Genomic DNA, 12,165 nt, shown 5'->3' with positions numbered 1-12,165 from the left:
AGGTCTACACAGAGTGTAGGGTGCAAAGGAAGACTCGACTACAGCTTTAAGGGGCCAAACTCTCTGTTTTGACCTGACTGCTCTAAACCTGTGCTTTTTGTAGCTTAAGCTCTCCACTTTTGAACTAAGTGGGTCTGCTCTGTTGACAGCTCTATCTCTCTCTCTGTTGCTTCTTGTCAGGTCAGCCTGTCCATCATATAACGGCCTCAGCAGCCCCAGAGGACTAATTACAGGAAGGACTGTATCTGTTACAGCCTCTGCCACTTGGAAGATGTGAGAGAACTGGCTGCTCTTTGGCTTTAAGTGCTGAGCTTGTTGAGCTGACAGGTAGCAAAGAAAATACATCATAATAACAGACACACTTAGAAGAGGCTGAATAAAACTGGGACAAAGAAGTCGAGGGGTTGTTATGAGTGTTATTTTTCTACAGCATCACACCTTATTGTGTCTTTAATAATGCATGGAAAGGTTAAAGACGAGGTCCTAGGTCATCCCTCATCAGGTGAAAAAGGTATCAGCCCTCAGCCATAAACAAGTTGTGAGAGCGGGAGACCACAGATGGCATTGGTGAGGATGTAACTCTACCTGAGCTTGTCCACATAATGAAATGAGATCATGCTTGCAAACATCAGTGCTAGCCGAGCCCTCTGCTGTTTGCAGCCTTATGAAATAATAACAAATAACCCTGAATGTGGGATTAAGTTTAAAGCCCATTTTTCTCTCCTCTACTTTAACATCACTCCCTGGGGAGCCTCCCTGCTGGCTTGATAAAAGCTTTTATCTGGTGTGGGTTTTTTTTTCTCCCTTAATGGCACATCCTGCCCAAACAGTAGCATGTAGCAGTAACAGTATACTGCAACTGTTGCAAACAGAGCTAAGAGGGTTTTTCCGCTTCCTCCGGTCTGATGAGCGATGGGGATTGTTTTGTACAGGAACTTTGGTCTTTCCTGCCTTTTTTATCATATGATCCTTTCATTACAGGGATTAAACAAATTTCATCTGTGAGGATACTGGTGCATTGTCTGCAGAGGTCACCAGTAAGCCCAGAGCAGTGTACCTGGAAGATTATGAGATGGAAACAGCCAGGAAGAACATCTTTTCATATACTGTATATAGAGCACTCAATATGATGAAGTCTACAGAACAGTATAGATGAGGATTTATGAGAGTATAGAAACCAGTTAATAGCCAAGGTCTCTGAGGCCAATCTAAATTATACATGTCTGAATTATATACAGTTTTCCAATGAACCATTTTAATCTCTTTGACTGGAACAACATCTAATTTACTGGCAGGATTTTAGAGATTTAGACTGCACTGAGGCCATTATAAATACAGCAGATCTGGTGCATTTCTCTTTCTCTAATGCAGCCTTAAAGCAGATTTGTTCAAACCTTTTCAGTGAAGGCAACATACTGAAAAATATCAGGATAACTGGGCAACTTTGATAGGCCTCACTTTTAGTTTATTAAAGTTAGTTAAACAAATACAATGTAGGCCAGCTGGTATCAGTGTAGACTTGTTTTGTCTAGATGAGTTATTTAATCAACAATGAACAAGCCTTTTCCCGACTATATTTAGTTCCTACAGCCCTTGTCTATCAGGAGAAAAAAATAACAACCACACATAAGAAACCATCATTATCATATATCTCCTTAAAGACAATGCATATTTTGTGCACATGTGGTATTCTAGTATGTAAAGTGCTCATGTTTATGGGCCAAACTAGCAGATGAATATCGTGTCTCTTGTTGATCTTTGGCTGACCTTAATTGGACACTACCACCAAGAAAGCAATAGAATAGAATAGAAGAGATTTGAGCATCCTGATTGGCCAATAGGTTAACAGGAAGTTGTTGTCTTTTACTTCTGGTGTCATAATGTTAGACTGATATCAACACTGCTAAGTTTCTCATAGTGAAAAACCTGACAAAGAGTGACATTACCATGGGTTTAGCACTGTGGATTTGATGCATCAAAGCTCTGAATAAACACTGCGCTTTGGGCCTGGAAGGAGAGGGGTATAAACAGCAGACGCTGTCTGTAGATTGGGAAAAAGCTTCCAATCAGAACGTACTCCTTGGAGATCTGTCTTATGGTTCCTGGCTTATTGTAAATGATGCATACACTACCGCTTGGGACAGTCTGCAAATCAGCGCGGTTCAGAGGGTTAAGGACAAATATGGTCCAATTCCAAATTTAAAGCAGATGTGTCCAAACCTTTTTCATTGAAGAAAAGTATAAGCATATTCACTTTGATATACCTCACATTAAGTATTAAAGTCAGAAAAATCAATCCAATGTAAGCTAACCCTCTGGTATCATTGTAGAAAATGACTGAAATTTACTACTTTATAAGTCTATTAAGGACTAAAGTACTGATAAATATCAGGATAACTAGGCCACGTTGGTATACCTCACATTTAGTTGATTAAAGTTAGTAAAACCAAATTTAGGCTAACTGTCTGATGTCATTTTGGCTGTGTTACTGCAAATGGCATAACTTGGGGGGTTGGCTTTTCTTGATACATTTTGAAATTTCAATTACTTTTTTGAATCATTCTATATTGCATATTGTATAAAATTAACTACCCTTTAAATTTATTGAGGACAAAAATGTCCACTTCAAACATAAAAGCAGATGTGTCTGAACTTTTTTCAGTGAGTGCCACATACTGAAAAATATCAGGATAACTGGGCCACTAGCCCTCTATTAGCATTATAGACAATGACACTAATTTTCTACTCTTTAAGTCCATTAAGGACAAAAAAACGTCCACTTCCCAAACTTATTACATTAAATTTTTTACAACTTTTTTGGGCTAAATCTTTTAATCAACCACAATCCTGATCAAAGCAAACACAATTTATCTACGAAAGTAGACCATGACCTGAAATAATGCATCATTAAGTTCTGTTGGCTGTGAGATTTATAAATAAATGTGACTATAATAGAGCTACAAAGTAAATAAAAGGGCCTGCTACGGTGGTAAATTCAAAATCACTGCACAAGAATTGAGCATTTAGCATTAGTTCTGGCAGGTCACAGAGTCAAACACTGCCATGCAATAGAGATCAGCTGATCTCATGCAAGCCCTCATCAGCTGACGACCAGCGCTGAAGTCGCTGAAAGCACACAATTGGCTAGTCACGCTCATTCTGCCATATTTAAACTTAAGCCTGGCTACACTTTGAAGCCCCTGCTGTAAGCTGATTTTTGGAACCCTCCTCCACCCCAGCTCCTCCTTTATCATGCTTCTGACTTTATCAGTGTCATTCTGTTGTCACTGATGCCTGCTCTGCTCTGTATTTTTGGCTGCTTCTCTCTCAGCCTAAGGCTTTCCTTGTGGGCACATGCAAGAAAGGAATGTGTACTGTTCCTGCTTGATGCTTTCCACATAGGCTTGTGGAAGAGTGGGGGGAACCCAGAACAGCCACTCTGCCTAATATAGATAACAGCAATAAGTGCAAATTAAGAACTATATTTAGAACCGCAAATCATGTGTATTTTCTTGACAAAGTTGTCCTAACTGAATTACTGATGCAACAACTTTGATTTGTTTCTAATTGTTAACATATCACATACTGTGATTTTAAAAAGTCTCCTTTGTTATTTAGAAAATAGGCTAACTTATTTTTATCTGTTTTTCTAAATATAAAACAGTGATATCATGTAATACACTGGTATTTAAAGGCCTAAAATCTTGAAAATGTTTAAATAGTTGGTATTTTTGTCCAGTGCTGAAGTTGATCAAAAGATTTAACCCAAAAGTGGGGAAAAATTGAATGTTTCCAAGTGGACATTTTTGTCCTTAATGGCTTGAATATTAGAAAACTGATGTGATAAGACAAAAAAAAACAGTCTACTTAACTGCTTTCCATCAATGGCTGACAAGCAAACAGCCAATCAAAGTTGAGGTTAACCAATCAATTTTCTGGGGATCCCTGGTTAACCCAGGCTGCTCATTTATAATGGAGGCAGCAGCACAGAACATCCTGAAACTCTAGCTTAAGGTGTCCAACTTTTCTCCATTTTTCTTACATTTTTCAGTACATACATACGTCTTCTGGCAGGATCTTGTGGTTGCAGTTCCTACAAGATAGCCTTGGAGTAAAATAAAATTAAAAAAAAAAAAAAAAAAAACTTGAAAAGCCCAAATAAAATTGTCTGTTGCATATCTCTGTGCATGTATGGTACATACACATCACACATGTATCCCCTCCCTGAACCACACCTTTCCCTTTTTTTCTTCATGATTTTGATTTAAATTTATGTTCATACATATTTGTGTTGTCTATATAGCTAAAAGGAAAGGGAGAGAAAAGGGGGAAAATTATGGATATGAATTTTGAGTTGCTCAACCTGTTATAAAAGAAGTAGGCCACTTATTGTTCCTAATATTCTGCAGTGAAATGGGGTTAATCAAGGTCAGTGTACGTGGATTAAACTCCTTAATTAAAATACTTACTCAGAGGAATCGATGAAGTATATTACAAGGGCTCCAATGCTGAGAGCAAACACCAGCACCACCTGAAACAGAAGAGAACAAAAGATTGTACTTGAGATGTTATAATAAGAAATGATATATAGTAAGATTAGGATGCCATCGTAGATTTAATAAACACTGATGAGTCTCAGTGACATCACTCCGTGATTTCTCAAGCCACTTTTATCCCAATGACACTTATTGTATACAAATTGTCTTAAAAAACTTGATACATAAGCCAGCCCTACTTCAGAGCATATTTCCTCAGTTGCACAGTCAAACAACAGATTTAATGTGATTCAGTACAAGAGTCAAAGAAACCCTAATATAAATGTGCTTCAAGTTTGCTCGACAGATGTTTAATGCATATTAAAGAACAATAACAGACCTTGATACATCCTGTAAGTCTGTCATAATTGTGTTATATAAACCACAAAAACAAAGGATTGCAGTTTGGAACAGCAGTGTCAAAAACAGACTCATCAATTACTGTATTTGACAGCGTAAATAAATCCACCAGAGCTCAGCTCATCGTGTAAATTGGCAGCGAAGGAGTAGGCGAGGTGACAGAACGTGGCTTCAGCTTTCACACACACACATAAAGAAGAACGGAAGCAGCAGCAGAGCCTGGAGCTTCTGTGGCTACTGTGGAGCAGCAAGATAATAAAAACCAGGGTATTGCTTTTTATTCTGTCACTCTGCCTTTCTGCGGGGGGGGGGGTGAGCTGAATAAACTGAAGCCTGGAGTAAGAGGAGAGAAGTTTGGAGCAGACAGAGAGACAGGCAGGTTGCAGGGTAATAAAGAAGAGATCTGGGGGTGTTAGGGAACAAAGAAAGAGTTGTTGGGTGACAGCTCTGACACTGAAGACACCAAAAGAAATCAGACTTAACTGCAAATACGAACAGTTAAGAAACACACCAGTCATCTAGATATCCAAAGAGAGCTTAAGGCGATCAGTCTGGCATGGCGAGAGCTGTTTGGTGACAGATCTGACCACAAACGGTACATTACAGCGGACAAAGCAACAGATGACGCCATAACACTGCCATAAACACTGCTTTCTACATGTGAATAGATGGGACATAAAGGAAACTTCAAGTCTAAAATACACATCAAAAACTTTATTTTTTCTCAAACCCTCATTGTGTTGTGATAATTATTTCTTATTATACTGATTTATGTCCAGATAGTTATCTTTCTGATTTGATTTGTTTTAATCAGTTATATGAGACAAAGCAGACCAGATGAAATGTAATGATTAATGACTTTGTTGACAAATGCCACCTGTCGGTGTTTTAAACCAGATTTGCAGAGTAGAGGACAGGTGAAGGGGAATGTGACAAAAAACAGTACAGACACTGAATTTTTTTGTAACTGTCAGCTTAAAGCTAGTGATTTTTCTAGACAAATAATTTCACATCCAGTTAAATGCAAATTATAACTGAGTTAAAGCTTGAGTATGTAACATTCGATGAGAGCCGTGTAGAATCAACTCTACTCCCCCTCCCTTCCTGTTCTTCTCCCTGTTTGAGCTCCATAGCTCCGCCCCTCTTCTCACGTATCCTCCTGGAGAATGTGCATGTCCGCTGAATCGAATACTTATGATGGCAAACCTCTCTCAAAGCGCTCTTACACTGAAATCAATGGCCGAATCACAGACAAGAAAACACTTTGTCTCAGCATGAACGAATTCTACACAGGACCGAACACCACCGGTAACTCCGCAATTGTATGAACTTCTCACTGAGCTGAGAGGCGGAAGCACACCTACTACAGCAGCCAATAGGAACGCTCCCTCTGACCTGAGCCTTGACTGGCTGTGTGTGCTAGTCTCGTCATCGGCTGGAGCATCTTTCCTTGCTGGTTTTCCTCGAGTGAGAGTGCAGCTCGAGGAGGTGTTGCACAAGTGTGTTATTCTGTTAGATGGCTTCAGTAACTAGACTCATGCTGGTCACCAGCCTGGTCACACACTGCTGTGGGATGGCATCCCATTCTTCAACCAGCATTTGTCGCAAGTCAGCCAACGTGGTTGTGTGGGTCACTCTGGCACGAACAGCACACTCAAGCTGATCCCACAAGTGTTCAATAGGGTTGCGGTCAGGACTGCTGGCAGGCCATTCCATCCTCTCCACTCCCAAATTCTGGAGGTAGTCTCTGATAAACCCCGCTCTGTGGGGGCGAGTGTTGTCATCTTGGAGGATACAGTTCTTGCTGACAGGGTGAAAAAACAGTATTCTTGGGGTGTTGTCTTCTTGGGACACCCACTTCACGGCTTGTCTCTGACATTCACTGTTATATGGAACTTGGCCTTCAGTTTGGAGATGGTACTAGGGTTCACTCCAAACAATGACGCAACTTGGTTTTGCAGAACATCAGCTTGAAGTTGCCCAACCGACGGGCTCTATCCAGATCAGTCAAACGTGGCATGCCGATTCTTGAAGCAGACATCTACTGACCACTGTAGCAGGGCCCATGCTCACAGATGCTGCCAATCAGGCACCTGATTGGCAGCACCTGGGGGTACCAGAAGCTCAAAACAAGAGTCAGTAGCAACAGCAAAATAAGCTGTTTGGTATTAGCAGAGGCGCAACCCACATACTAAGCTCTGCTGCTCATCCCACAAATGCATGTCCCTTTCAAATGCCGCACCATTTAAAAGAGAAATAAACAGGCTCTCCAACAGAATGAGATTTATTAAATCAAAAAGCAAAAATCGACCAAACACAAATTCCCTACTTTTTGTGCTAAATTTAGATATTTTGAGGTTGAATATAAATACAACAGTCATCTGCGTATATTTATATTCTTAGGTCACTTCCTGTGGGCATAAACACTGTTCTCACCTGACCTGACACAACAGGACTGTCAAAGAGAATCACACAGTGAAACTGAAAAGTGCCTGCTGTCATGTCGTGTTTGTCAAAGAGCAGGAGAATGTGGTAGATTATCAGAAATGGAGTGCAGAGGACAAAATCTCTGTTACCTAACTACAGGGTATTTGTTACACAGCAGCCTAAAAAGCAGCAACGCAGCTTAGGAGTTTTACTGAAAAGATTTTCATGTGACATATAAACATTATTTTAATTTTTCTGAGTGTTTAAGTCGTATAAATGAACAGCAGTGCTGCAATACTGCAGCTCAATAAAGTGTCCTAATCCACCCTTTTGTAGGCCTGAGTATGGCACAGATAAGAAGGGAAAAGGTTTCCAAAGACAGCAGACTGAATGTTTTACATCTTGAAATACACTCCCAGGTCATTTGTGACTCTACCTTTCTTTCATCTGTTTAGACATGACACAATGGCCATCCTGAACAATTAGCCAATGAGCATCTATAATGAATGAGCTCAGCCTCATTCATTTCCATGATGTGAAGTCGTATTGTCAACCTCCAACCACTGATGGCGCGGTCATGACAAATTGCACCCACATGCATTTTTAATCAACCCTTCTTCTTCTTTGAAAGGCAGGAAATCTCGTTATGCCTCTGACCATCCCCGTTTAGAAACTGGAAACAATGTAGGTGCAACCTTAGAGATGTTAATGTAGCCAGCCGAGGTTAGATTCAGTGATAGCGGTGAACAAAGAGGGTTCAGTCAAGACTGAGTTTGTCAATGAGACGACAGCAGACGGTGCCAGGGTTCATCATTCATTTCAGTCAGTGGATAATGATGCATCACATCTATATCATCGGCCCACATCAGCTTTTTGCTGACAGATGGCTTCACCCACAAGAGGGCACAATGCAAATGGACTCCCTGGCTGTCAAAAAAACCAACGCATTAGACCCTAATGCATGTTAACCAAGTCTGCTGACAAGACAGACTCAGCCCAATTTGCATGCATTTTTGCAAATATTCTCTCAATCACTCAGAATCTTTGACAGTTAATAAATAAAGAAATTAAACTGCAATAAAAAAGAAGGGCAAATATGTGGAAGAATAAAACTTCACAAAGGTGGATCAAAAAGAGAAAAAACAAACATATTCTTAAAGTCAGACTTGCCAGATAGACTGTTTCAAATATCCATGTTTTTCATATCTATCCAGGCAACTGACTGAATAAGAAAAAAGTGGAATATGGTGATAGAACTCACCTAGTCAGATTGAATGAAGAAGAAAAGTAGTGAGCTAGTTAGTGAGCTGTCTACTTTTGTAAAACAGCCTAAAGATTTTATTTCTCAATTCTGTAAACTCTACAAATCAGTCAGCCTTAACTGTTTGTTTAAAAAAGAAAGTGCTTTTAATCTTAATGCTTGTATGCTTAAGACCTATTTGAAATCTTCTTTGTCCACCATTAAAAGAATCATAATATCAACCAAGGACACGTCTATAATGTTCAGAGAGCAGCAGCAGGTCTTAAGCATTCAGAAATCGACCTGCAAACATCAGAGAACCCACTCACGCTCCTCCACTCTTCTTCTCTGAGTGACTCATCATCAAACAGTGTGAAAATCCTGCCAATAAATGGGAACTTTACTGGTAGGAGTGAGCTCAGAGCCCAAGGTGTCACCCTCACTGATATTCAGAATAATTTTACTTTTTAGCCTTGCTATTAAGACAAGTTGACTTAGAGATTGCTGTATTTTTAAAAATTTAAAAACCAAGGACAAAGGGAGTAGAAAGGAAGCAGAATGAACTCAAGATGTGCTGATACGAAGGCTCACTGTAGAAGGAAGTTCTTCAGAAGGACATAATGCTTCTCTGTGAGCTGCTTCGGTATCTAAAAACAGGATTCAGCAGAACCAGGGGTCAGGTCCTTCCATGTTTCCTCAAAACCTGCGGTCATCACAGGATCAAAGCTTTCATTTATGAGATGCCAGGGATTCATGTGTACTGTCAAATGACTGGCTTTGTTTAGAGCAGGAAATCTGTCCAGTGTCAAATCCAGTTCATGCATCTTTGAGTGAAAGTCCTGTTTGTCAAAGCCAAAGATATTTATTGGATTGTTAGGGGCTTCTAATGCCTTCATTCAGATAGAGCAGATAATAGTGTTTGAAGCTGGGGAGAGAGAGAAGGAGAGAGAAGGAGAGAGAATGACATGCCAGAAGGGAACCTGGGATGCATGCTTCAAGGACAACAGGCTCTGCAACATTCTGAAAGCCTATCAGATCACACCGCTGCAGAGCTAATGTACTGCTGCTTTTCCACAGCAACAGCTCTTACAGTCAATAGGTTTAAAATAATTTATTTCTGAAGATATAGTGTAACAAATCTGTCTCTGAAAGGACAGTACCTATAAAAAGTATTCACCCCTTTAGATGTTTTAACCCTTTATTGATTTTATAAATCAATTATGGTCAGTGTAATTTGGCTCTCTTTGACAAAGAAATTACAAAAAAATGTCTTTGCCAGACAGTGACAACATCTGTCTGGTTAATCAGTATTCCTGGCTACCATTACACCATTGAGGCAAAAGAACACCCTAAAGCTGGCCACACACTTGACAATTTCAACTATTAAACCATTTTTAAAACTTGGGATACCACAGACATATGGACAACTTCAATAGAGTTCTCATTTTATGATCCTCTAGATCAGGGATTCTCAATGTTGGGGTCGAGACCCCATTTGGGGTCCCAAGAGCCTGAGGTGGGGTCTCCAGATGTCTTAAAAAATGAAAAATATTTTTTAAATTACACTGTTGCCACTTTACACCAATTTTGCTAAATCTTAACACGTTTTTGACACTTAAAACCCATTTTTTTCTCAACTTTTAAACCCTTTCCACCACTTTTTTTCAGCCTGTTTTTGCCACTTCTAAACCATATCTTGCCACTGCGCCTATTGTTGGCTCTGTTGTCCCATTATTGCCACTATTAACCTGTCTTTACCACTTTTTATGCCACATTTCACAATTTGATATGCCCATTTTTGTCAGTTTAACCTATTCCTCAACTAGGCAAGGCAAGTTTATTTGTATAGCAAATAAAAACTAACCCTTTTTTAAGATAAGATAAACCTTTATTCATCCCACAGTGGGGACATTTGCAGTGTTAACAGCAGCAAAGGATCAGCATAGCAAACAGAGGACAATAGTTGACAGTTTATATGAATTTATCATCCCATTTCACCAAAGTTCCACAGGACTATTCTTGAATGTGCAGGGCTGTGTTCAGCCACCTTCAGATACAGTGGGGGTACCCGGTCTCTGACACCTTTATTTTGGGGGTCGCGGGCTGAAAAGGTTGAGAACCACTGCTCTAGATCAGTGGTTCCCAAAGTGGGGGTCGGGACCCCCGGGGAGGTCGGAAGAAAGTCGCGGGATACTTTCCAAAAAACAAAGAGAAATTTAATATGATTTATAACCATACATTTTATATATCATTGTAAAAAATGTTAGAACACACACCTGCTGACCTGCAAACGACCTTGTGTGATCATGTGACTTCAGAAGAAATTGGTTATTGTTGGTTGGCCCCCCCATGATGACTGGGGCAAATCTGGCTTAAAATCCTGTAATGTGTGGCCAGCCTTAGCAACTCAGAGAAAAGGTTGTTGAAAAGTACAAGTCAGGGGATGGATGCAAGAAAAAACAGGGCAAGTGTGGCAAAGCTGTTGTAGAAAGCTCAAGACCTTAGTTTTTGGAACTAGCTTTAAGTGGACATTCAAGGAACACCTCCATATTGACTCAGTTTATCAACACCAAAGTTTGTTGGCCTGAGTCCCTGACCTGGAGTTCCTACGGGGTCACTGCTTAAACCAGAGCAGGTTGCCCAAAAAGGGTCTGCTTCTAAAATAAAGGGTCAGAAACTATCCTGTGAACTCCAGCAACCCCCTGTCACTTTTTGAACAGGTAGTAACAAGAACTACACAAAAGTGATGGAATAAAACTTGCTTTGGATCCTAAAGACTCTGATTTGATTTGCAACGTAAATAGACCTTTGTTTTTTTTTAGATTTTTTAAAAACAAGTTGTTTTTTTTTAGATTTGTGTGGCAGAGTGATACTTGGCTCTGAATTTCATGACTTTTAATCATTTGTTTTCCTCCGGTGTGAGAAATTGATTTGTTCAGGTCATGAATTCCAGGCAGCAACAGCTCTAGTCAGTAAACATGAGTCCCACTTTGAAAAAACAAGTCTACAACCTTGTGAAATTTGTAAAACATGTAACTCTAGACAGCAATTAGCACACATCATTGAATTAAATTCATCTCAATTAGATTCTTGTCAGGTTTAGAAAAGCTGTCGATATCCAATGGGCCTTCATTCGTGGCAGAAACATCCTGATCATAACTTTTCACACTAATAAGACTACCTCAGTGCTTCTGCCTTGTTTTCCTCTCCCAGAGTGCTAACAGCAAATTATCATGTTTACAACAACAGCAATAAATGTGATGGACTGCAGCCCTGACAAACGCAGACACTAAGTAGACGTTGGAGACATTTACAGAGTCATTACCGCTGAACTCGTCCCTGTCTGCAGCTGACAGGACATGCAGCAAGACATCTGTGACCCATGATGCAAGCTCAGCTCTGCAGTCTATTTCTGCTATTGTTTACATATTTATTGTTTGGGGGGGAAACTGCTGGCTACTAAAATAACATGATGAATGATTATGACTGAACTCATGACCTTCTGAGGTGCTTTTTGTGCTATTTAGAGCTCTGTAAGCTCACACAGAGAGTTTGTCAGGCCTAAAACAGGGAAACACAATGATGGCTAGAATGATAATCCTG

At 40.0% G+C, this 12,165-nt stretch overlaps 1 protein-coding gene across 12 annotated transcripts in view; it reads right to left on the bottom strand.

The window, feature by feature from the left end:
- Positions 1-12,165, bottom strand: part of LOC121528074 (calcium-activated potassium channel subunit alpha-1-like) — a 142,095-nt gene that overhangs the window by 71,206 nt on the left and 58,724 nt on the right. For all 12 annotated transcript variants that reach the window (XM_041815210.1, XM_041815215.1, XM_041815212.1 and 9 more), the window contains exon 3: positions 4,470-4,531. In XM_041815210.1, coding sequence (XP_041671144.1) covers positions 4,470-4,531 — 62 coding nt within the window. The remainder of the gene's footprint in view (positions 1-4,469; positions 4,532-12,165) is intronic.

The sequence above is a fragment of the Cheilinus undulatus genome, linkage group 20 (genome assembly GCF_018320785.1).
Source record: "Cheilinus undulatus linkage group 20, ASM1832078v1, whole genome shotgun sequence".
In the NCBI taxonomy this organism is placed as follows: domain Eukaryota; kingdom Metazoa; phylum Chordata; class Actinopteri; order Labriformes; family Labridae; genus Cheilinus; species Cheilinus undulatus.
The sequence above is the reverse complement of the archived record's forward strand: the minus strand, read 5'-3'. Positions and strand labels throughout refer to the sequence as shown.